The sequence below is a fragment of the Haplochromis burtoni genome, unplaced genomic scaffold (genome assembly GCF_018398535.1).
Source record: "Haplochromis burtoni strain Fernald_Lab_line unplaced genomic scaffold, NCSU_Asbu1 Contig_49, whole genome shotgun sequence".
Taxonomy (NCBI): domain Eukaryota; kingdom Metazoa; phylum Chordata; class Actinopteri; order Cichliformes; family Cichlidae; genus Haplochromis; species Haplochromis burtoni.
Genome location: NW_024582410.1, coordinates 342401 through 367511, shown reverse-complemented (window position 1 = coordinate 367511; position 25111 = coordinate 342401). Strand labels below are relative to the sequence as shown.

General features: G+C 38.8%; 1 protein-coding gene across 6 annotated transcripts; it reads left to right on the top strand.

Moving 5' to 3' along the window:
- The first annotated feature begins 1827 nt into the window (after nucleotides 1-1827).
- pacsin2 (protein kinase C and casein kinase substrate in neurons 2) lies at nucleotides 1828-24035 on the top strand. 6 transcript variants are annotated; one of them, XM_042220448.1, is made up of 13 exons: nucleotides 1832-1985; nucleotides 7805-7874; nucleotides 12469-12560; nucleotides 12824-12980; nucleotides 13253-13488; nucleotides 15323-15478; nucleotides 15654-15829; nucleotides 15935-16055; nucleotides 16855-16902; nucleotides 17665-17795; nucleotides 20550-20681; nucleotides 21789-21970; nucleotides 22425-24035. In XM_042220448.1, the coding sequence occupies exons 3-13, from the start codon at nucleotides 12504-12506 to the stop codon at nucleotides 22535-22537; spliced, it is 1509 nt and encodes a 502-aa protein (XP_042076382.1). In that variant the 5' UTR covers nucleotides 1832-1985; nucleotides 7805-7874; nucleotides 12469-12503; the 3' UTR covers nucleotides 22538-24035. The 6 variants fall into 6 exon arrangements, with proteins under 6 accessions (XP_042076381.1, XP_042076384.1, XP_005947605.1 ...); XM_042220447.1 differs by lacking the exon at nucleotides 7805-7874 and having other exon boundaries at nucleotides 1828-1985; XM_042220449.1 differs by lacking the exons at nucleotides 1832-1985; nucleotides 7805-7874 and adding an exon at nucleotides 11870-12009.
- The last annotated feature ends 1076 nt before the right edge of the window (nucleotides 24036-25111 follow it).

Genomic DNA, 25111 nt, shown 5'->3' with positions numbered 1-25111 from the left:
CCCCTTTACAAACTTTTGTGAACAATACATGAACAGAAACTCCTTTAAATGTTTTTTGCTTTTATATTTCAATAAAATATCGTGCTGTTGATGCGCTGATAAACAGTTATGGTTGCAATTTGTCAATTTGTGTGTATTGACCCTTCAACAATAAGAGCAGTCAGTTTATTTGCATGTCATATGTCATCTGCTGGTGTGAAAGAAATCTATTGTTCATTGGAAAGTGACCATTGAACATCTCTGTTAATCATATCTTAGCTCAAGTTACAGAATTAGTCAATGGGCTTTACATGTGTTATTTTGGTGGAAGCACAAGGCGGTTATAACTTCCTATTTCTGAAAAGCCATCTGTGGTTGTTTATTTTTTTTAATCATCTTTCATTGATAATATTTTCTCACGGATTCATTATCTGAATAAATATTTGTAAGAGGATGAAAAAAACATGCCTCCTCCGATTCCACAGTGTACTTTCTGATTTTCAGAGGAGAATTTGTGTCATTCTGTTGCTGATTCGTTTTAATTAAAAACAAAACAAAACATGGATATCGTCAGCAGCGATACATAGGAACAGAGGCCAGCAGCACCCAGTTCTCATATCTGGTGAGATTTAATTAGAGCCCCCCCCCCCCCAAAATTACCCCAAACAGCAGTAGATGTGCTATGTTGTTGGCTCGTTGTACCTCCGTATCTATTGTTTTCAGATGACATGGTCTGGAGCGCCACAGACCTCACAGTGGGAACTACTAAATTTTCGTAAATAGTAATCTAAAAAAGTTTTCTGGTGAATGTGACGTCAGAATGCGCGTCTCGCTCGTTTGCATAAGAAAATCTATCTTGACTAGTCCAGCATCGGAAGTCATGTGATTTCAAAATAAAGTGTGTGACACCGAGACTATCGAGAAACAAATGCACCACTTAGGTTGCCTAAACAGAATTCATCTCTGCTAAACATTTTTTTCCCAGATTAGTTTCTTCAGATTACAAGTGCAATATTATAATGAGGCCACAAGTAATTTTTTTCTGGTTTAAAATAAGCCTTTGAGGGTTGACTCGCCCTATTGGTCCACATATAGTTAAGGCCAAGTGTCTTTTCTTTTTTTTCTTTTTGCCATTTCATTAATTAAAATGTATTTTAAACCTGTATAAAAATATTTTTGGAGTAAATCATTTAAAAAATATATACATAAATGAAAAATCCTCCATATACATATATGAGGGAAAGAGAGAGAGAGAGAGAGAGAGAGAGAGAGGGAGAAACATAGAATACATTACCACCATGACCATGATTTACTTGCAGTGTGTCTCTTTAATCTGAAGACATACTTTATATGAAGATTTTGGAAGTGGCTGATCATTGGAACTGTGGCTGGATGACAGTCTCTTGTATAATTTTATGTAAATACCATGATAGTGTGCTGTTTAAATCTAATATTTATTATTATTTATTTGTATTGTTGTGGTGTGTTTTATGGTATAGCACCTTTGTTTTGAATATGCTATAACCACAAAATTTGTTTACATACTTATTTTATTTGCCAAAAAAACACTTGTTTTTGTTAAAAGTTGCAAACATATGAGCACAAATATTTTCAAGCGAAAGCTGTAAATTCAAACATTATTTATGGAAAACAAAAAAAGGAGTTTTTTGTTATGCATTTCATTATTTTATTGTTTTAAAGATCTCACATGAGCTGTTTGCTCAATAAAGTGTGTAATTTAATTCAAGCAGTCTCCTTCAGCTCTATGATCTCTGTGAAACTCTGCTTGGCGTTATATATACGTCATCGCCGGTCCTCGCAGTCTTATTGTGAAAATCTTGACCGGATGTGCAGGGTCGTCTGCTTATAACTGACACGGCTATTTCAGTCAGTTGATCCATGGTGCCGCTGCTGAGCAGAAAAACGGCGAAAAGATTTGTAAATTGGTACCACTGGGACCAGTAACGCTTCATTAGATCATAAATCCTCAATAGGACCAGTTTAAGGTAAGTTTACATAGATACTTTTATGTTGTGCTCTATTACTAACTTACATTTACTAACTGAAGGGGCTGTGGCTTATTCGCTAATGTTGGAGCTAACTGAGGGCTAACTTTATTAATTCGCACTTGAAGGAAGTTGGCTTTACAAACACGAGAACCGGTATTTAGTCGTGGGAAAGGTCAGATAATGGTAGCGCTAAAGTGGTTTCAGGTGTGTCATGGACTGTAAAAGTGAAGTTGAACTAGTTCACCACTGACTATTATCACGGTTGCAGTAACTTGGATATTCCGGGGACCTGTAGTAAGACTTAAGCCAGCACAGTTAAGTGGTAATGTACTAAATGTCACCGTGATTTATGTGGGATTTGATGTTATTGTTATAAAGCAGAGTCGGTCAGCTGCTTTAAGCTGTTTCACCTCAACTGTTCTCACGTTTTTGTAATTCGAGTTTGGAGCTGAAGTGGTAAAGGGCGGGGCAGGTTTCGCAAGTAAAGATAACCTCCTAGCTTGCACGCTGTGCTCGCAGCATTACATAATTTTAACATTTTCCGTGGAAACTAATAGATTGGTATGTTTGTCTGAGCTCTGACACATGCCCTCTTGATCTGCTCTGCTCAGTTTGCTGCAGTGTCATCTGGCTGCCAAGTTCTGCCCTCCTCCACTCCTGTGCTGCACATATCCCGACAGTCTGTGTCTATATTGCTCAGAGCTTTGGGGACGGACTATAACAAAACACCTAATGGTCATGACATTTGCCATGAATGAGTGGAAGTTATCAGTCATCATGTAGCAGGAGAATTTAGAGATGGATACTAAGGCGGAGATTTGAGGTCCTTGTGTTTTGTATGTGTAGTTTTGTTGTCAGGGTAAAGCAGTAGTGAAAATGCACCTGGTTCCTTTTTTTATGAGGGGGGGGGAAGACATCCAAAATGATTGGACCTTCACATAACCAAGCTAAACTTAGAATGGGTGTTCCACTTCAGGCTGAGGACACTTCACTGCATTTTGAGGTACTGTTGTTGGTGTATTCCCACGAAGAAGTTAAATGACTATGGGCCTGCAACACTTGATGAGACTCTTTACTAGAACTAGAATAAATAAATAATATGCTACTGAGTTCATCTCATAACCAAACTCCCCCGTGTTTTCACAGTCTCTTACTCTTGTGCTCCTCGACATCATGATGGGTGTTTTGTGCAGCTGTTTTTCCTCTAAATAAGAAGTTTTGGTGGCCACCAAATATATTTGGGCTTTCCAGGGTTGGTTAAAGAAAAGTAACTTTATTTTTTCTCTAAGTAGCATTTGCATTTACTTGGGCATAAAATCTGTGCCCAAGAGGACTTTTACATTGGTGTTTTTTGACTGAAGGCTTTCTTTTGGTCCTCTTGACTCAAGCAGTGAATGTAAATATTGTGTTCGTAACTGGTAGATAATTGAGTTTTAAATTGAATTAATCGCCCAGACCTAATTCAGTTCAACATAATCCTTATTTATTTTAGATTAGGACTTCTTATTACAGTTTAAAAAAAGAGTTCTTTCTGTCTCCCTTTATACCAGCCTTCTTCTCTTTAGCTTCCCCTTGGAAACGGAAGATTTGGGGCTTCTATGAACACCTGGATGGTGCCTGAAATTACCGTATTAGTGCTATCCAACCCACTGCATGAGCATTTGCCATTATAACAGTTAGGGGTGTGCGATATGACCAAAATCTCATATCCCGATATAAGAATTCTATCGTCCCGATAACGATATAAATCACAAAAATGTAACACTTTCTGTAAATTCTGTGAATCTCGGGCAGCTCGACTTACGGAAGTGTTTCCAGCTGCGCGTCATGTAGCTGGAATCAAGTGTTTTAACAGATGCATGAAACTATAAATTTTTAGACATAAGTTGTAACAGCTGCCGTTTTTTGTTTGTTTTTGTTATTTTTTTTTTTTTTGGAGTATTTATTACACAGCGTGCTGCGGGGAAAAGCCTCTAAGGTTTGAGTCTAAGGTTTTGTTGTTTTTTTTTTTAACTTCTCATCCGTAAATAATCTGCTCTTTCATGTGATTCAGTTTATTTTGAAAAGTCTCAACAGGATCTTGAGCTTTATTGTGAAAGGTTTATGTGGAACATAAACAAGCGGACACGTGATGGTGTTACCTTCGTTGTTGCTAACCACAACGCATAAAAACAGACGCTTGTCCATCCATAGTGTGGTTATATAAAATATAAGAGAAAGAGAGAAGTTTAAGAAATTAATATAGCCACTAGAATGACCATCAAAACGATGAGAAAATATTGCCATAAACAGTTTATTTTCCGACACCATGAAACAAACGTAAAATGAAATGATAGCTGTTTTTATATTGTCATCCGATATATATTGTTATATCAACAACACTAATAACAGTATGTAAAGTACAAAAAATAAGTATTGCTTCTTTTATGCCAATCCACTTATAAACAAAAATAAGGATAAGAAATTGATCTGTAACAGTTGGTAGATTACTTGTTTGCGGTTCTTTGCTGTAGGGCTGCCACGATTAGTCGACTAGTCACGATTACGTCGACTATCAAAATCGTCGACGACTGATTTAATAGTCGACGCGTCATTTGAAGCTTTGTAAGATCACAAAAGACGCAGGAGTAAGTAGTAGGATTTAAGAGTGTAATAACGGACTGAAACAGAAGATGGCAGCACTGCATGTACAAGGATGCCAGCTGCCGTTAAACCCCGAAGAAGAAGAAGCGGTGTCCCAGAATTCATAGCGCAGCCCAGCTCAGTTTCCAACAATGGCGGCAGCTAGTTAGTTTTAATATTACTCTTATTATTCTTTCTGGGTCACAAAATAAACGTTTAACGTATATTTAGCGAGAATGTAGCTGTGTAAACCTCAAATATCTGCTCAGTTTACCAAGACACCACATTTTCAAAAGCGCTCCGACGTTTTCTGAGACGTCTGTTACCCACTAGCTCGATAGCTAGCCGGGGGCAAGGCTCACTAGAGCCTGTGAGAACACCGGACTCCCGGCAAATCGTTTTCAAACCCACTGCCGTCTGTCGCTACTCAGGTTAAACATATATAAGTCACTTAGATAACTTAAAAATGTTATTGTTTGGCTTTTTTTAGTATTTTATTTGTTCCTGAGTAAATCGGTTTGGCTGAGAAATCAAGTTATAGTTTTTACAAAGCGGAATAAATGTCAAGCAGAAAACTGATTATCAAAAGTGTGAGATGCTGGAGAATATACTCCGGTGTCCTGTTATATTTTAGATAGCAAGGAGTTTATTAAACTTCACCGAAACAATCTGTAAATTTCATTAAAATTTGTTAAACTATAATCTTGTCTTTATTTTTAGTTAGCACATACCTTACACACTTAAAGCTGTAAGCTAATGATAGTTCTATAAGAGCAGATGAATGCTTGTGCAGTAAGCTGTACGTTTTGCGTCCAATGGATGATGATCTGATTAGTCGACTAATTGCAAAAATAATCGGTTACTAGTCGACTATCAAAATAATTGTTTGTGGCAGCCCTACTTTGCTGAAGACTTTGCATACTGCTCATAATGCAAGACTGGGGCTTCCACAGGAAAACATGCCTGGTGGTGATGTAACAATCTCCTCTTTCCCTTTCATGTAATACTGGATTTCCCTCCATTATGTTTCTCTCCATGCTGCTGGCATACCGAGTGGAAAGTGCCTGAAATTGTGGAACAAATGCCATTGTTTATCCTTGTCCACTGAGCAACAGGGGGACTGATCAGTGATGTCGAGGCTACAGTTAACTGGGTGTTGACGGACCAGCGGTTTCATTGTGTAGAGATCTGAGGCTTCTTAACTATAGTTAAGTTCTACCAGTGATGTCTGTAAGGGCCACAGATGCTGTTCTGGAAAGGCATATTCCTTTAAGAGCAGCTGTTGAGCTCATGTGAGGAAAGGAGGGCAGAGTTGACTGAGAGTGATAGATATTAAAGGTCATGGCCTGTGATTTTATTTATTTTTATTTTTTGGTGGATACTACTACTACTCCTGAGTGCACAAGTTTTTTTTTTTCTTCTTTTTTTTTTACCCTCCTTCTTTAGCACAGTTGGTATTAAACAATGTCCTGCAGTGAAAGTGCAATATTGAAGGGATAGATCAGCTCAGCTGCACTCTCCACCACAGAGATTGCAGCTGCTTTGTACTACAATAAAGTAAAATGGAAACATGCAAAACCAAAAAAAAAATCACCCTTGCTCTGGTAAGTAACTTCCATGTGATTAGCTTTCAGCACATATTTCATTTTTTGCATTGTTTTGTGTATGTCATGTATGAAAATGGTTGAAGTTGCTCAAACATTTAGTCTACCCTCCACATAAAAAAGTATCATAGCTTCACAACTAATCAATTTCCTGGTTCTTTTACCTCTTATGGTTTGCAGTAAGGCTGCCACAAACGATTATTTTGATAGTCGACTAGTCACCGATTATTTTTTTTATCTAAGTCACTGACATATCATGTTTAACCTGAGTAGCGAAAGTCCGCGGGGGGTTTGAAAACGATTTGCCTAGAGTCCGGTGTTCTCGCTGGCTCGAGTGACCACTTAAACCCCCCAGCTAGCTAGCCAGCTGGTGGGTAAGAGATGTCTCCGAAAACGTCAGAGCACTTTTGCAAATATGTGATGTCTTGATAAACCGATCAGATATTTGCACAGCTACATTCTCGCCTGAAAACATCTTAAAAGTTTATTTTGTGACCCAGAAAAAGTAATATTAGAACTAAGTAGCTGCCGCCATTGTTGGAAACTGGAATTGGCTGGGCCGCGCTATGAATCCTGGGATGGTTTGGGGGTTGAGCTACGCTGAGGAAATGAAGAACGCATTTGTCGATCGCAGTTGGAGGAGTCTTCGAATTTGGAAAGCCTTCGTCACGCTGCTGTAACGTAATCGGCCTCCAAAGGATGCGGCCTGAATTTGGACACAGCTACGATAACGGAGTTGCTTCTTCTCTTCAGGGTTTAATGGCAGCTGGCATCCTTGTACATGCAGTGCTGCCATCTTCTGTTTCAGTCCGTTATTACACTCTTAAATCCTACTACTTATTCCTGCGTCTTTTGGATCTTACAAGGCTTTAAACGACGCTTCGACTATTACACTTGTTGTCGACAATTTTGATAGTCAACGTAATCGTGATTAGTCGACTAATCGTGGCAGCCCAGTTTGCAGGCAGTTAAATATCTATCAATCCTTGAGTCATTAGTGGCCCATTCAAAAATTCTTGCAAATCTTATCTGAGGAAAAAATATAGCAAATGTGGATGTGCCTTTTCATTTAATTTTATAAGTTGTGGGTTCTTGCTTATACTGGCAGATATCCAGACTAACATGTATTTGTCAGGCAACAAAAACTGACACAGAAGTCATCAGCATACCTCCAATTACTGAATGCATTTAGATGGCGGCAGAATGAGATTGTGTCACATGAATGGAGCAATATCTGTGTTTCACTATTAAATGTTGTTTTACTGAAAATGGCCATCGTATCACAAATCCTCATCAAACCACTTGCTTTGTATCATCTGGTGTTCTGATTATGTTTCTCAACCACTGATATAAAGACTGCTTTAGGCATGTGTGTGCCTGTCGGCTGTATATGTGTGCTCATTTCTGTGGTGCGTACGTCCTGTTGTTTCCTGCTTTTCTGCTTCATTCATTACTATCTGTGACAGTCTGCAGGGCACTCTGAGGAACATAAACATGCAATGAGAAGTCTGTCTATTGGTAGCTTATGGAAAGGAATATGCCCTTGGTAAAGGGTGTGTTTTGCTTAGCAGTCTTTCCCACCATTTGCAGAAGTCACTGGGAGCTCGTGTCTTTTTACAGACGTGACTCAGGCTTTCTCACTTCTTGCCAGCATACTACAGTAAGTGTTCATGTGCTTTTAATAAAATGGTCATCTTTTGCCATTCATCAGCACTGGTCAATGTCCTGTTTTTGAGGGAATGCACAGCATTTATCAGTTATCCCTGTGTCCTACATAATGACAAAATGTCACATTTTGACATTATGTTATGCCCAATGCGGAGAAATTATAAATCGGCACAGCTAGAAACTAATGAGATTATCATGGAAAGCCCCATGAAGGAAAGCAAATCCAGCTATAATAAAGACTAAAAATGTTGAACACAGTGCTAGACGAGTCTTTTTTTTTTCTTCCTCTTCTTCTTCCTCCTCCTAATAATTATACATATATGCCTAAAGATATGTGGTGGTCTGTGAATACATCCTTGAACCTTTACAACCTTAGAACTGTTACAACAGCAGCTAAAATAACAGTAAACTGTTTTAGAAGTTAATGTCATTCATATAAGAGTATTGAACAGACTTGAGCTCGCTTTATACTAATCATATCTATTTAAAACAATATGATTTTAAGGAAGATGATTTTATTATTATTTTCAATAATATCATATGCTCAACCTGTCCTGTTTTACTGTTTGTTTCAACACTTAAGCAGAGGTAAACTATACCTCATCAGGTCGTGCTCACCCTATTCGGAGTCTGCTTTTTAAACCATTCACAAAAGAAACCACTAATACTACTTTCCAAACAGACAGCCTAACAAGTGTATTACAAAGCAAGATTAATGGGTTAGCGAGTTATGTCAAGTCTTTCAGTGTAACGAAGGTGGTTCTGTTTTAACCTGGGAAGGGCGCCATAGCAACCTATGCTGACCACATAACCTTTTCCAGTGTAAAGTCTGCTGTAATTTCCACTTTATCTGACTCAGATTTCAGTAACATTCAGCTTATTATAGAATTATGATTATTAATATAAGATCTCCAGCCTGCAAAACTGTAGCACCAAAGGAATCTGTTGTAAAGTTATCATAGTGCAAACTGTGCATCACATTGGCCTGGTTTTTCTTGCATACAGAACTGTTGCTACCAAACCCTCCCAATGCATCCTCAAGCAAGGTTTTGGTCTTTCCTGAAAGCAAAATTAAATCAATAGGATTATATTTTCATTATGATGGGACTTGCTTTACTCAAGCATAAAATAAATTTTCTTTAACAAATAGCCCAAAAAAGACAATGCATAGATTTCAGTTAAAGTTAAAGACTTATTGCCCTAGTTATCTACTTGTGTACATAAACACGCACCAGAGAGTTCTTTGAACCTGGAAAAACGATGCTGGAATTTTATTTTTTTATTTTATTATTTTTTTTCATTCAAAGATTCTTGATTTTTATGCAGCATCTTCTGTGTTGGTATATTTGCCCCTTTCTTTGGAAGTATGCAGTATCGTTCAGTGTAGAACTTGAGTCTTTGATGTGGCAAAAAAGGGAAATGATGTGTCAAACTCACCCTTTCATGTGGGCACTTGGAGAGCCAGGGCTGGCAAAGAAAGTTGATAACCACTATCAAGATACTGTTATCTGTTTGGGGTTTTGTCAGTCCAGCTAACTCGAAGAAAGCCTGGCTGTGTTGAACTCAATTCGTAGAACAGCTCTTTGGTGTGTTTTTTGCAAAATGGGTTTGAGTAGTGACAGTGTGGGAATTTACTTAACATGCCATGGCTCAGTCAGGCACTGAGGAATGTATTTGTTCACTTCTATCTTAAGGCTATTGTCAGCAATTAAATTCCACTGTGGTTAGTACATACACTTATCAGACTTCAGTGATTATGCAATTTCTAAGCCTGTAATCTAAGGCAGTCTATAGTCTTGATTAAATCATACATTTAGAAAGACACTTGTCATTTTTATTCAATTCAAATTTAAACGATAAACACTCTCTACTTTAGTTTCCGCATATTTAAGTGTTGTGGGGTTTTTTTTGTTTTGTTTTTTTTTTTTTGCTTGGGCATAGCAGCATAGTGTTGAAATTTCCAGCATTCTCCTACAGTGACAGACTGAGTGGACTTCAGACCCCAGCTTAGTCAACACCATTGTTTACAGTTCTGGCTCAAGCTGTGTTCAATTGTTTAGCACAGTCCACACAATGTCCTTCAGAGCCAAGGGTGTGCAGAGGTTTTCCTATATAGGAATTCAGTCTTTGTGGCGATTTTAAGTTTCTTTTAAGTGTGTAACAGATTGTCCTATTCATCCTTGTTTATTTTGAATGTAGCTACTAGAACAATCACCTGCTCAAACATATCTGTATCCTGAGAATATAAGTATGTAGTTTTAAACTGAGTTTTCATATCCCCAAGCACATGAACACATCTCAAAATGTTGATGTTTATGTATCTTGTAAAGGCAAAGTCATATTCTCAGTTTCATCCCCTCCCATGAGTAGCAAAACAGAAATGTGTATGTGTATTACTACGGTTGTTATTGGTTTACTCATATTAGGTCATTATGATGTTATTGGAGGTTTCTGTTGAATTTTCTTGCTGGTTTCAAATATCCTTGCCCCTTGACATCACCTTTGTTTTTGTTTGGGCGTTTTTTTTTTTTTGTTTTTTTTTTCTCTTCCTGTCACCCACACAAGTAGCTTGTGTTGTGTAGTCCACTGTTGGAAACGGCTGGTAGGAGGGATAGGACAACAGGATTGCACATGCCCCTTAATTCTTGGAAATTGGCTCTAATTAATTTTGTTATGAAGAGGTATCTGTTTGAAGTTTAATGATCACATGCTCATCATTTACACTCTTCTGGCTTGTCTCTTTTGAGATTTTGATCATCTATACCTCTTACATGATTTCTTATGAAGGATGGTCTACAAAGAAAATTGTGAATTTTGCACTATACGGTCACGTCTAATCAGTCAAGTCTGTTTTGTTAGAGCTCAAGGTTAGTTCCCCTTCTCCACCCATCATTGGTTCAAAAGTGTATGATGACTGAACAGGGTGTGTGGTGTTTGTTAACTTAAAAGGGACCCATTTTGCTCATTTTTAACTCAGTATTGTTGTTTTCTCTGATTCTCTATTAAAGTGTGTAGCTTACATGCACAAATGTAACCCATTTAACAACAATAAACTGAGTCAGGAATGGTGTTATAACTGGACTAACTTTTTGATGCAGACAAAATGCTCCACAACTACAGCTTATTAAAGCTGTCATTTATGAGAAAATTAAAGTTCACCTTTTTTTTTTTTTTTTTTTTTTTTTTTTTTTTTCTTAAAAAGAAAAAATGTATAGAAATGGTGGCACACCATCTGTTGTTGCATAGTTTCTTCTGAGTGTGTGTATTGGCTGTTAGACCGACATAACTTCACAGTTTAAGAGAAAATTGTTCATTTGCCTCCCTGGCCTGTGGACACCACAATACTACCCTCTGTCCAAGTCCTGCCCTGGAGGCCATGGGCCACTGACCATTGATGAACAGACCCACAGAGCAGTGGGCCTCATCTTCTCACTGTCTCGCACAGCTGAAAGGGGCCCAGTGTGTTCATACTTGGCACTAAAGTGAATCTTGTGTTATCCAGTCGGAAGTGGACAGCTCTCAATTGGGGGTGAGAATTGTTAGATTTATAAGTTGATTTTTTTTTTTTTAAGTTACAGATCTTAAAAAAAAAAATAGAGGTAGAACATGAACGCTTTAATTTGCTATGTTTTTATTGAAGCCACATTTGACTTTACTACCTCAGCATCTGAGCATTATTAAAAACTTCAAATTACTTCTGCTGTAAGTGCAGCTGAGCACAGACTTTGCTGGGTGAAAGTTCAAATACACTTTGAAGTGCCCATTTGAGAAGCATTTGCATCCTGTTGATACTTGCAAACTGTCAGCTGACATCGGTTAGATTCAACTCTGATCTGAAAATGTATATGAGATACTAGAATGAAAAGGGCCTCCAAGTTGATGAGTATGAGAGGAAGGAGAGGAGTGGGAAATTTAGCAGAGAGGAGTGAAGGGAAGAATAAACTGCCTGTGTTTTTTTTTTTTTTTTTTTTTTTTTTTTTTTTGAGGCTTTTGAGTTTGAAATGCTGGATGCGAGGACTCAAGGAGTAACAGAGCAAAGACTGTCGTACTAGTCTGGAGGAAACGGAAGCTGCCCGCTGTGCGCCTCTTGATGGTTTCTCTTTCTGCGATAATAGACTCAGTGTTCTGTGAGTAGCCGCTGTGGTTTCAACTTGTCATATGTGCTGGTGGGGGCGTGGGGGACCCACCTGCTGGCCAAGATTATCGAACCAGATCACACACTCTGCATCTGTCTGAACTGCTCTTCTGAACCTTTTATCTTTCACATCTTATCTGCGTCTGAACACAGCTGTAGTCTCTGTGGAATTTTGTGACAGAACAGTGATGTTGACTAAATGCTGTTTTCTTGGTGGTTTTGTAATGCATGGAGGGAAGACAAATTTGAGTGTTTAAAATGTTTCCCTTCCTCCTTTTTGTTTATGAACATCAGCTTGTCTCCGCCCCACACATTTGTGAAACAGAAAGTTAAAGTAATAACATGTGAACTAGACTGATTGTAAAAAGCCTTGGACCTTTTTAAATGGAGTGTGGTTTGTGCTCATAACATGGATATTCTGACTTTTAATTTTTGCATGCGTTTTCTCTAGGACCCACACACTAAGTGTAGCTTTGGGCAGCAGCCATGTCAGGCACCTATGATGACTCCATGATTGATGTCTCCAGTGACAGCTTCTGGGAGGTGAGATGCATTAAATCTTTTCTCTGTTCTACAGTTTGTAACTTGGTTATTTACACTTTTTTTTTTTTTTTTTTTTTAAAAATGGCTCAACTCAAGCAAATGATTGAGGATCAATTATAATATAATTATGCTCTAAATCATTCTTGGGAGGGGTGTAACTGCTCTCCAAAAGAAAGCCCTTTAATAGAAAACAAGCACCGTAGTTTGAGTGGGTTTTTTCTTTCTTTCTGTATATCCATCAAGTTTTATTTTCTGGTTTGCAGGTTGGAAACTACAAGCGCACCGTGAAACGGATAGACGATGGTAGTCGGCTCTGCACAGATCTCATGAACTGCATTCATGAGCGGGCGCGTATTGAAAAGGCCTACGCACAGCAGCTCACAGAATGGGGGAAGCGCTGGCGGCAACTTGTAGAGAAAGGTAAGATTAAATTGTACATAGTTAATTTTTTTTTTATATACATAAAGATTTTGCTTTGTCTTAAGTAAATTGAGTTTAGTTTATACTGTGCCGGTTCAGTTGCCTAAAGGCTCTTTGGGTGAAAAACCTACAATAAATTATAATTATTGTAGCATCTTAATCTTTCTAATATATTTATCACCCAGAACAATGTGCTGATTCATCATCAACAATGGGAAATTTGAGCTCAAGTTGAATCGAAGCGTGAATTTTCTCAATAACTCTGCCGTCAGGACCTCAATATGGCACGCTGGAGCGAGCGTGGGCTGCTCTGTGTACTGAGGCAGAGAAGGTGAGCGAGCTTCACATGGAGGTGAAAGCAGCATTGATGGGAGAAGACTATGAGAAGCTGAAGAACTGGCAGAGAGAGTCCTTCCACAAACAGATGATCGGTGGCTTCAAAGAGACTAAAGAGACTGAAGATGGCTTCCGCAAGGCTCAAAAACCCTGGGCCAAGAAACTCAAAGAGGTGTGAATTTCAAACTTCTCATGAGCTCAGGACATTTGATGTGAGTTAGGAAAAATGTAGTTTAGCTTTAATAAATCATGAGCAGCATCAGCTTTACTCTAGAACTAAACATTTAGGTCAGGCTTCACATTTGAGGATTGCAAATCAAAATTGGGCTTTACAAATTTTAGTCTGGCACAAACATCACTTTGTTCTCATTTTAAATTTCATCCTCTGGTTGTATGGTCTGTAGCCTGAAAAGACAAGCTAACAAGCTACCAAACAACGAATGTCACAAAAAGGAAATTTTAAGGGTGACTATCTCAAGAGGTGGAAGTACTTAATTACTCAATTTTAAAGACTGCTATATTTATCACAAGATGATCTCAGCAGTCGGAGAACATCATTTCTCTTGTGAAGTTTATTTTTAACTTTTTGGTTTTTATATGCAACCATGGTTGCATGTCAGATGATCAAAAAACACCTTTGTTGCTGAGGAAGGACAGTCTTTCTTATGACTCGTATGGCATTCAGCAGTATCCCTCTGGTAGTTTCTTCAATTGTGCTTCTTTGAAGTTGGATAGGGCAGAGTAAAATTTCTCAACTTAAACTGATGGCTATTATTTTGCTCATTTTCACTTTAATTTGTTAATGTCATTCACTTTCTATGGTCTGTGGGTCAAAAATGAAATGCACTCGGTGGATTTTGTCTTAAAATTCAGTTGATAAAATCGAGCGAGTCCTTTTGTCTGCTTCAGGACTTTGGCTGCACAATTCTGAGACAGTTAGCACATGTTGATAAACTGTTTGGTGCTTAGCAAGCTTTCCAGTTTTGCCATCTTATCTAAAGCAAGGAAGTCATTTATCATCTTGCTGATCACAGCTATAAATTTTACCCCTCAGTTCTCATGAATACATTTTACTGACTCGGTGGTAGTCATGGAAAGAAGAGCAAACAATGTCTTAAGCAACACCAGAGCACAAGCACAGTTGTATCTGGTTAGTGTTGATTTTGAAGGTTACTGCCAGGCATAGGAAAGGAAATGGTGAGGGCACAGAGGGAAACTCCTTTGGTTGAAAATGAGGTCTATGTATTTCCTACTGCTACTTTTATTTTAGCCTGTTTACTTGTTGGAACCTACCCCCCCCCCCTTCTTCCTGGGCATATTTATGACCGGGCATGTTGCAACCTTCAGGCTCCCACTACTTCCTGTGAGTATGATGTCACAGGGGATGGTGACATCCTGGTCTGTCATTGAGCAAAACTGTTTAGTGATGGAGATTTATTGATTGACCAGATGGGCAAGGACAAGCGATGAATGACAGAGAAAATGAGGGTAATTAACTGGCTAGCTGACATGGGGGAAGTGGGTAGTGTGTCAGTATCGGACCTGCCTTCTAAACTCACTATGAAGTATTTTATTCATAGGCCCGAGCCTTCTTGTTTTGTTTTTGTGGACATTAAATATTTTTTTTCTATTCAGAAAAGGGAAAACACACAAATGTCTGTTATAACTTAAAAATTAGGGCTGGCTCTTGTTGTTTTGAGCCATCTAGCGTAATGATTCCAAATGACATTAAAAAGTTCTGCTTTTTCGGTGAACAAGTGTGGTCATCAGTTTCACATAAATGTGAAGGCAGCCACTTGAACATTTTGGAAGGCATAACAAATGTTGTTTGCTTACATACTTCACTGAAAGTTTTCACATAAATTAAGGCTGGGTAAAGAGGTGGTTATATCTTCAGATACCAGTGTTAACAACTCTGTCCACACTTCCTCACACTGTTTCAAGTTACCTGGTTACACACGACTTGTGTCATTTCCTTAATTTTACTTTAACCATCAAACCTGCAGGTAGAGACTTTGAAGAAGGCCTACCACACTGCTTGTAAAGAAGAGAAGCTTGCAGCCAGCAGGGAGACTAACAGCAAACTCGAGAGCAACAATAACCCTGAAGCCCAAAAGAAACTCCAGGAAAAGGTGGAAAAGTGTCAGCAAGAGGTCCAGAAGGTACAGTTTCCTGTGGCAAGAGACTAAGAGGGAGGCTTGTAACTGGGAAGACATTTTGTTTTGTCGCCCCCCCCCCTTCTTAGCTGAATGTGGGAATCTGTGTGAGTGTTTGTTTGTTTTGGGGTATTTTTTTTGTTAAATGTGATTTATCATTCCTTCCCTTCTTACCTTTCAGACTAAAGAACGTTATGAGAAATCCATCGAGGAGCTGAACAAATTGACCCCTCAGTACATGGAGAACATGGAACAAGTGTTCGAGCAGTGCCAGCAGTTTGAAGACAAGCGCATTCAATTTTTCAAAGAGGTGCTGCTGGAGGTTAAGCAGCACCTGGACCTCTCAACCAATCACAGGTCAGAAATGACATAACATCCCTTTCAGAAAGACACAGATGTGGGAGAACTTGGAGCTTTGAATAGTTGCGCTTAAAGTGTATCCCTTGCCCTCTGTCATTGTAGATATCAGGGAGTTTACCACACACTGGAAGACACAATCTCTGGCACCGATCCTGAAGAAGACCTAAAATGGTTCCGGTCCAATCATGGTCCTGGAATGCCAATGAACTGGCCCCAGTTTGAGGTAATGTACTAAAGACCACACGTATTTAATGCATGAGTGTAAATCGGCTAGGGGAAGGGTTGAGTTCTGAGAGCAATGGCTAGAGGTTTCCAAATAGTTTTTTACATCCGAACCGGACGCTCTGTTTGACTCCTGTCACTCTGAAGAGTGGGTTGTTGTTGCAGACTTGATGAGATGATTATATACACTAATAGCTGTTATATATTATTCAGTAGGGTAATTTAAGAATGAATTAAAGTACTTTAGGAAGCGTATCTTAAGAGCTGCGGGTACTCTTGAGTTACAGCTCACCACAGCACCACAGGTCAGAAATGGGGAAAACATCTGAATGAAAAAGTTTCAAGGGAAGTAAAGCATTTGGCCCAAGCAGGAGTTATAGCCTTCTGTCACTATTGGCATTGAGACACCAGAGGTGGAAGTAGATCTGTCTGCGGGTAAAGCTGCATGCGCTTCCACTGATACAATTTATAGTGTTTTTGAATACTCTTGCAGCCAACTTCTTCCACTTTTTCTGCCTGAATAGTGCTTATCTTTGGAAGTTTAGGTTGTTTTGTTTTTTTGGGGGGGGGGCGGTTAAAGAGGAATATATCTCCCCTTAGATTAAATTCTACACAACTGAGAACTGCTATCCATGGCACATTTAAGTAAACTGAATAAAACATCACTGTGTCTTCATTTCCCTGCAAGATGGAGATTTTTTTCGTTTGTGCAACTGTTTCAGCAACATGGTTTAGGATTACATAGTGTTATCTGCATTAAACCTGTTGTACCCCTGCTTTCCTTTCCGCATATTTGACAGAATTTGGAATGGTCTCGTCATCGTCCCTCTAAGAGATGGTCCATTGTAGTGAGTTCTGCATGAGAGGGCTATTTTCTCACAGCAGCCACGGGGAGACTATTTATTCCCACTAACCCTCTCTCATTCTGTGTGTGCCTTTGACTCAAGTTGCCTTAGTGAAACTTAACTGAGACAAAACTTCATGTGGTATATGCAGACAATATATGAATACTATCAGTGCCAGTCAAAGGTTCAAGCTTCCTGACATTTACTTTTCCTCGATATCAGAATTGCTGTAATTTATCTTTCGTCTTTCTAACTTTTGGACTCTGACCCGTCATTTCAGCCTCTGAGGCATTCCTGCAGTTCATGTGAACTCTGCAGTGTCACATGATACTGTGTCATGGAAGACTTTGGTTTTAAGTTATAAATCAGAGGGGTCAGAGAAACAATTGGAGCTCTGAGGTTATGCTTGCATCCATCTAAGGAAGAATAAAATTATGTAATAACCTTCCTCTTTGGTTGAGGGGGAAAATTTGTTGGTGCTGTTTCTCTTTCAATGGAATATGGATGCTGCATATGTCTGTATATCTTTTACACACTCCAATATAAACAGACATGTATGCACAGTTTTAAAATTAAGAATTGGTGGATCAGCTTGAGAAACGCTGAACTGATCAGGGACTCTGGGGCTGTGTGTTTAAGATGCTGTGCTTATGTTCTCCCTGTACTAGCTGATGGGCTTGTTGATTCACGCTTTTCACTTGGCTAAGTTTGGCACAGTTGTACGGTTAATTTTTAATAGGTAATTTTTTTTTTAATGTGTAACAGGAATGGTCCGTAGACCTCAACCGAACCTTGAGCAGACGAGAAAAGAAGAAGCCATCAGAGGGCATCACATTGACGGGCATTAGTCCAGCTGGGTCAGACCAGCCTGTTCAGCCTGCCAAAACCAGCAACAGGTAGATGTCTGATAACCCATTGTTCACTGTCTTTGTCAAACATGCAGAGAATAGAACATCTGTTTTAATACACACATCTATCCAAACTCACCACATCAAAGATGCTGCTGCACCCTGTGCATGGCATCCTACTCTTAAGGAATGGCTGTAAACTTTGCATGAGGGAAGCTCCAGGAATGATGTTCAGTTGTGCAGCCGTCCCCATGGCAACAGTAAACATTTTGATACAGATTGTTGGGATAAAGTTATCGTCAAGAGACTGAAGTCTGCTGGTGCATACCTGAAAGCATGCCAAAAGTACTGTGAAAATACAACCCACGCACATGCTTTATAGGCATTCATATTGGTAGTGACAAGTTGAAAAAAGGGCCGATTAGTCGGACATCTGTACTTAAAGCAAGTGGGCTAAGATGTTATGTCAACTAATACTGTAATTAACAGACTCATTTTAAGATTTAAGCAAAATATCGACACAAACCCTCTTTCAGTTTATGGTGAGTGAGTTAATCCTCCATTGATCTAATAAAATACATAAGGGATTTAAGGCTTCTATCAAAGTTAAATGTCTGGCGGTTTTTAATAATATGAAGGAGTCTTTCTAAAGCGATAAGATGGGAATGTAGTTGTCCCCAGGCATCTGTTAACTGTGTCGTGGCAACAGTACTGTGGACTTGACAAGTCATGGAAATGATGACAAGACTAATTTAGATACGCTCTATAAAAAATTGGTTAAATGATTTGTGTGTGTGTGATTGGTTTTTATGGGCCTGTGTGTTTTGGGAGGCCTCAACTCTTCACATTCCGTTGTAGCTTTGTAATCTCTCAATTTAATGTGCAAACACCTGCTGTTTGCTCTTAACAAGCAGGAAGATGTGTGCATTTAAAACTTGTGGAGGAGTGTGTAGAGGAGCTGATTGAGGGAATGCCAAGCATGGAAAGTATTTGGCCTCTGACCACTACCATTGCACTTGCTGCCACTCCCCCATATAGGCTGCTTATTGTTGGTTCTTTTTTTAACATCAGTGAGTATGGGTACTTGTTTCAAGTCTGATCCCTATCTGTAGTCACAACTTGGATAATGGTGAAACTTGTTTTTGAGTCAGTGTCAGACTTGTCTTTTCTTTCCCTGTGTTGTTGGGGTTTTCGTTCTCTTTTGTCCTTGATTTGAAGTGTCAGACATGAATCAAACAGATTTTAAAACTCTTAGAGCTTGCTTAGAGCAATGTCAAGTCTTTTAATTCGTGATTATGAGGTCAACTTTGGATGGTTTCAGTCAGCTAAGTTACACTGTACTAGACTCCTACTGCAGAAGTGTTTGCTGTAATAATGCCACAGGCTTAACTCGGAGAGCATAGCATGACTACGCAAACAAAGGCGTTCACATTTCTGTACTTGGGGCCAACTGATAACTGCTTCTGTAAATGTTTCTATAAACAGGGAGTAGGAGTCTTGTTTCCTCTGATACAGGCCTTCTTCTGGTTTTTTTGCTCCTTGAAACACAATCACATTAATAGGAAGTAAACAACCCTCATGTGACTTCACAGGGTTTTTACACCTAAACAACCCACAGCTGGCAATTAAGGGCTCAGGGAGGGGCTCACTGATGTTTTTGATAGCTTTGTGATAATTATGACATGCAGCACTTATTAGTGGAAAAACAAGTCGCACTAGAATGCTCTGTCTGTTTAGTTTCATGCTTTGTTGATGTCACTCTTTCATATAAATATGAAAATTACTGGGTCTTCCAGCTGTCCTTAAACCTACAGTTATAGCCCCACCTCTCTTGCTGTTGCTAAAAGTGCAACAGAGGCAGAAATCTCTAACCTTCAGCTGACTAATTCTATGACCTGATTAAATTCTAAAATAACCTTTTGCGCGTGGCTGTGTTTCATCTAGACTCATACACTCTATTATCAGGCTTTAGAAAATGTAGCCCATGACGGGAAAACCGTCAGACGGCCCTGCTGAAAAAGCAGGTGCACAAGCATATCTTTTTTTTGATGGAATACATGATTCAGTGCTGGGAAGTCTTACAGAAAAAGTTGCTTCTTGAGTGCTGTCAGTATTTTCCCATCTTTTTAAAAATAGAGTAAAGCCCACATTGTTGGAGGGACTTTGCACAGTCTTCTGTACAACTCTTTGCTCAATGACTTTTGTCTAACTCAGTTTTGAATATTTACTTAGACGGTCTTTGACTATGCCTGGCCTTGTTTGGGGTTGGATACTTAAACTGATGTCTAAACTCATTTCAATCAAAGAATGGCGTAAAAGATTATGGAGTCTGACTGTAAGAGCTCATTATAGTTACATGCACACTACTGGAACCTGCTGGGAAATCCATGATGTTGTGCAAGACCAGCCTTGTTTTGTTTGGATTCTCACTGTTGGGTTGAGGGGTTTAGTGAAAGGCTGATAGGACAACTTTAACTTGTGTGATGTGCTGATGAACTTCAAGTTGTTACCTCACTGGACACATGTTCATTTGCCCAACCATTTTCTTACATGCTTATGAACTTAAATCCCATCCCAGCTGTCGCTGAGCGAGAAGCTCGGTACACCATGGATAGGCTGTCAGTCCATCACAGCAATAGCCCTTTAGTTTCCTTTTGGACTAAAATATCGAATGGGTCGATGATCCAATCTTCTTCTGCTTCCTGTTATGCATAACTTTTTTCTTTTCTTTTTTTTAAAATCCCAAGTGTGACTCTGTATGCATGCTTGTCAACAATCTCTCACTGTGTCCCATGTTGTCAGCCTGACTGTACCAAAAGCTGCACCTGCGGGCACGAACCCGTTTGACGAAGATGACGATGAAGTGGGGGAGACTGCCGTGGAGCAGGAGATCACAGTCAACAACACCGTTGTGAATAAAGAGGAAATAAAAACGTTGGTGAACCGGAAACGCTCACCTGCAGAATTTTCTGTTTCTACCTTTGCTACGTGGAGCGTCGTTGGTGTCGCGTCTCGTGCATTTTCCTTTTCTTGGTTTCTTCCCACTACTTTTTCTTCTCTCCTTCCTCAGGTGTCATGTTGTGGCTCTGCATGGTCATTGAATGGCATTGCACACAAAGCCTGTGTCTTTTCTTCATCCCTAACAGTTTCATGTCTTGCAGAACGTTAAGTATATGCGCATGGAGGCGCATGCTTCTGCTGTGGAAATGCATTGTTTCTCTCTTACAGTCAGATCTGGATATTTGAAATTGGACTTTTTTTTTTTTTTTTTTTTTTTTTCTTTTTTGTGCCAGCTGATAATTTAAAGGCTCTTTAAAACAAAATGAGTAAGTTTTGTGTATCAACTTTTATTCATTTGAATAACAGTTGTACCTAATGGGTGGAGGGATCCAAAAATAGCCTTGAAACCATAAACTGGTCTGACTGTAAATTATTCTTGTTGGTTTTGTTTTTTTCAGCTTTGCCTGCCAAGTTCCTTCTGATGTTTAGGTGGCTCCCTCTCCTGGTCAGAGTTCAAACGCCAATCATGCGTTGACAATTGTGATTTGTCTTGCTTCATCTTGTTGTGCTTTGGTTTTTGTTTTTTTTACATGTCACGTTGATGTTTTTTTTTTTTTTTTTTTTTTTTTTTTTTTTTTTTGCTTTGCCTCCTATTATTTCTCTCTCTTCTCCATAGACTTCAAGTTCTTGTTGTCAGTGGCATATAAGCAATTTTGAAATCATTTATCCTGCATCAACCAAATGCTTGCTTTTTAGTCTTGCAGTTGTTTAGACTGACCCAAAAGGATAGTGGGGTTTGTTTGTTTTTTTTTCCTTTTTTTTTCCCCTCCCCTCTGGATTTGGAGATGCATTTTTATGCTTTTGGGTTCCAGTGTACTGTTATTGGTTTTTATTCCCCCCCCCCCCTTTTTTTATTTATTTTTTTTAATTTATTTATTTTTTTTGCCCTAACCAAACTCTTTCCACCTGCCTTGACGGTTTTTCTTTGACGTGTGAGGCAAAATACCAGGTTTTTACTATGTGGTTGGTCTGTCTGTCCAGTGCAAGCAGTACGGAGAAGACTCCAGACTGGTCGGATGAGGACACAGCTGGTAACCCTTTCTCCACCAATGGTGAGGGTAATCCATTCGAGGAAGAGCCGGCCTCTCCTGTTGTATCGGTGCCTGTCAAAGCTCTCTACGACTATGAGGGACAGGAGCAGGATGAGCTGAGCTTCAAAGCAGGTACATGACTAAAAGGGGTCAGTTTGGCCTCAAGTAATCATTTATGAAGGAGATGATGATTTCAGTAATGTACACCTATGACCACTTCATTAGGGTACATCTTAGAGTTGGACCTCCCTTTGTCTTCAGGGCTGCCTTAATTCTTCATGGCATTGATTCAACAAGGTGCTAGAAATGGCCCTCAAAGATTTGAGTCCATATTGATATAGTTGCTGGAGATGCATACTTCCATGATGCAACTCTGTTTAATCACATCCTAAAGTTGCATCCCCATTATTAGATTGCGTTCTGGTGACCTTGGTTCTGCTCAAAAAAAATTTAGAGCTGCATATTTGACGCTGCTGCTGTAAACTGACTTGATTCATTTTTTTTTTTATTTTTTTTTAACTTAGAATGACTTCTGTATATGTACATAGATTAAGATTGATTAATATTTCTCTCTCCCCGTTTCCAGGTGATGAATTTACCAAAATAGGTGAAGAAGATGATCAGGGCTGGTGCAAAGGCAGGCTTAAGGATGGACAAACAGGCCTCTATCCTGCTAACTATGTGGAAGACATCCAGTAATGAATCGCCACAGATGGAAACAAATGTGAAGAATGTGTTTTATGAAACTTGACGGGCTCTTATTTTCAGCCCTCTTTTCCTTCTTTGTGATGACTGGATTGGAGTTGGTGGAGGACAGAAGAGAAGGGTTTGTAGAGCTTAGGAGGACCACTTTAGTCACTTCTTACCAGTGGACACTGTTGGAAACTAACTGCAAGTTTCCAGAAGATTTCAGGAAGATCCAAGACGATTTGCTGTTGGTGTAAGATGTTACTTAGAATCCCATTTATGCTGTTACAGAAATAGCTATTCAAGTACATATTAGATAAGACTGAAATGTGTGAATTTGGATCATTTAAAAAAAAAGAAATAAAAAAATCGCTGAGATTACGATCTTACAAATAGTCTTGCATGCGAAACACAGCCTTGATATGAAAGCCTGTTTTTAATTCATCAAGGGAATTGAACCTTTTTAATAACCAGTACTTGCATTTCTCCTGAAAGAATCCAGTCCATAGATGTTTTTTTATTATTTGGCCTGAATTGTGAGATTCATGAACTTCATTTTAAATTAGTGTTTATATTCTCATTTCTTTCGGGGTTTTGATTTTTCCCCATTCAGTTTGTAACCGTTGTGGTTGTTGTTGTTGTTGTTGTTGTTGTTGTTGTTATTTAGTTTTTCAAAGGAATGGTAAAGGTCCTCAGTTCACCTTTATTCATGGGTAGACTTCCTTTAGTGACTGCAGCTGAATGTATTTGTTTTTAGTCATGGATTGTTCACTTTTACTGCGTCCACTGACCCCACTCCCTTTCTCGCATACCTTTCTGATGATTGTAGATATTTTTCAAGCAACACTGGAAGTTTCTCACTTGAATCTTCTAAGTTCAGTTCTCGAGTCTTGTCACATGCCAGGTTATGGGAGAATATTTTGTTTGATTTAGATTTCATGTTCTAGCAATAAAACCACAATTGAATATCGTATTGCATATACATTAATATTAGAACAAATCAAACATTCTGATTGGATTATGTGCAGGAAATTCTTAATTTATGATGCCTCAAGTGCTTCTGTTGTTCTGATGCTGAAATGTTGTGATGGAGAATCAGTTTATACATTAACTGAATGTTTATGGCAAACGTTCATCGACCGTTACTGCTATATCTGTAAATATGATTTATATTTTCCCTTCAGAGGGCCATATGAGTTGCTTTGATCACAAAATGCTTTGTGAAAAATTAATTTTCTTTGGGACCTATGCCATTGCTATCACAGCCTTAATGCCCAGTTTGCAAATATGAGCTGCACATCGTTCACAAAGAGCATTCATAAGTGCACCAATTAAATAACTATTACTTTTGATGCCTTTAGGCTACAGCAGAGGAGGAAAGTTTTGTTTTGTACATCAGTGAGGAAAGATGTTTGAGTGTTGCTAGCAAAATGCAGCGACAGTTATACTTGCACAGAAAGGTTTGTAATTGTTGTCCCACATCACAATAAATGAATTTGCTGGGAAAATATACAGATTTTCTTCTTATATTTTCACTGAATGTCTGAATAACTTCAATGAATTTAAAGAGACTCAGAACTGAGTCTGTTTCAATAGGTAACACAAACCGTTACAGATTTGATCACTATTGTACTTTATTTATTAAAAGAAGTTTGACTGCATCTAACTTTTTCTGTTGCTGTAATTTCTTTTAATATATAGTTTTTTGTTTTGAGGGGTATATCCTTACTAGGCACCATATGACTGTAAAATAAGTTTTATGTTGTAGCCTTATGCTATTCTGCAAGACGAGGATTTAAACAATACAACAAAGTTGAACAAATCTCAACAAACTGGAATATGCAGTTGGATACTGTGATAAATCTGACTGTTTTGTTTTTAAGGTTTGGCATCAAATCCATCCAAGACAAACTAGACTGGATGCAGTTTTTCCCACACACTGCAGGTTTCTATTTATAGTAAAGTTATTTTTCTCTCTCTCTCTCCATTAAATAGTCTTGACACTGGTGTATTCCCTGGTGTTTCAGCTGGTATGATAACCATTTAGGTTTCCAATAAACATGCATCCACAAATCTCATCTCTTTTCAGAGACTCATTTCATATGACACACATGTTGATATGTTATAAACTTAGAAAATATTGGACATTGTTTTAATGGGAACTGGGTGTGTGTTTGTTTTTAAAAAGCCGTATAGCCCAGAGTCACTGCATTGCTTTGTTTGGTTTTAAAGAAAACTTAATGTGTGTACAATATATTAGATATAAAGTGAAAGGTAACTTGAGCTGCTCCCTTATTTCCCAAGTTGTCACCACAGCAGATAGATCTGCATATTTCATTTGGCACGGGATTTAGCTGGCTACCCTCCCATTTTTCTATACACTAGCTTGGGACCCCCTGGGTCTGGGTGTCTCTTCTCACACTCGGGGAAACTCAAGTAATCCGAGTTACATGTGACCTTTCACATATAACCTTTTAAGCAATACACCACAGAGCAACTCGATAACAGTCTAAAAAAAGTGTTATTGTATTCCCTCATAAGAATCAATATAAAACATCTAACACACATATATACACACATACCTTG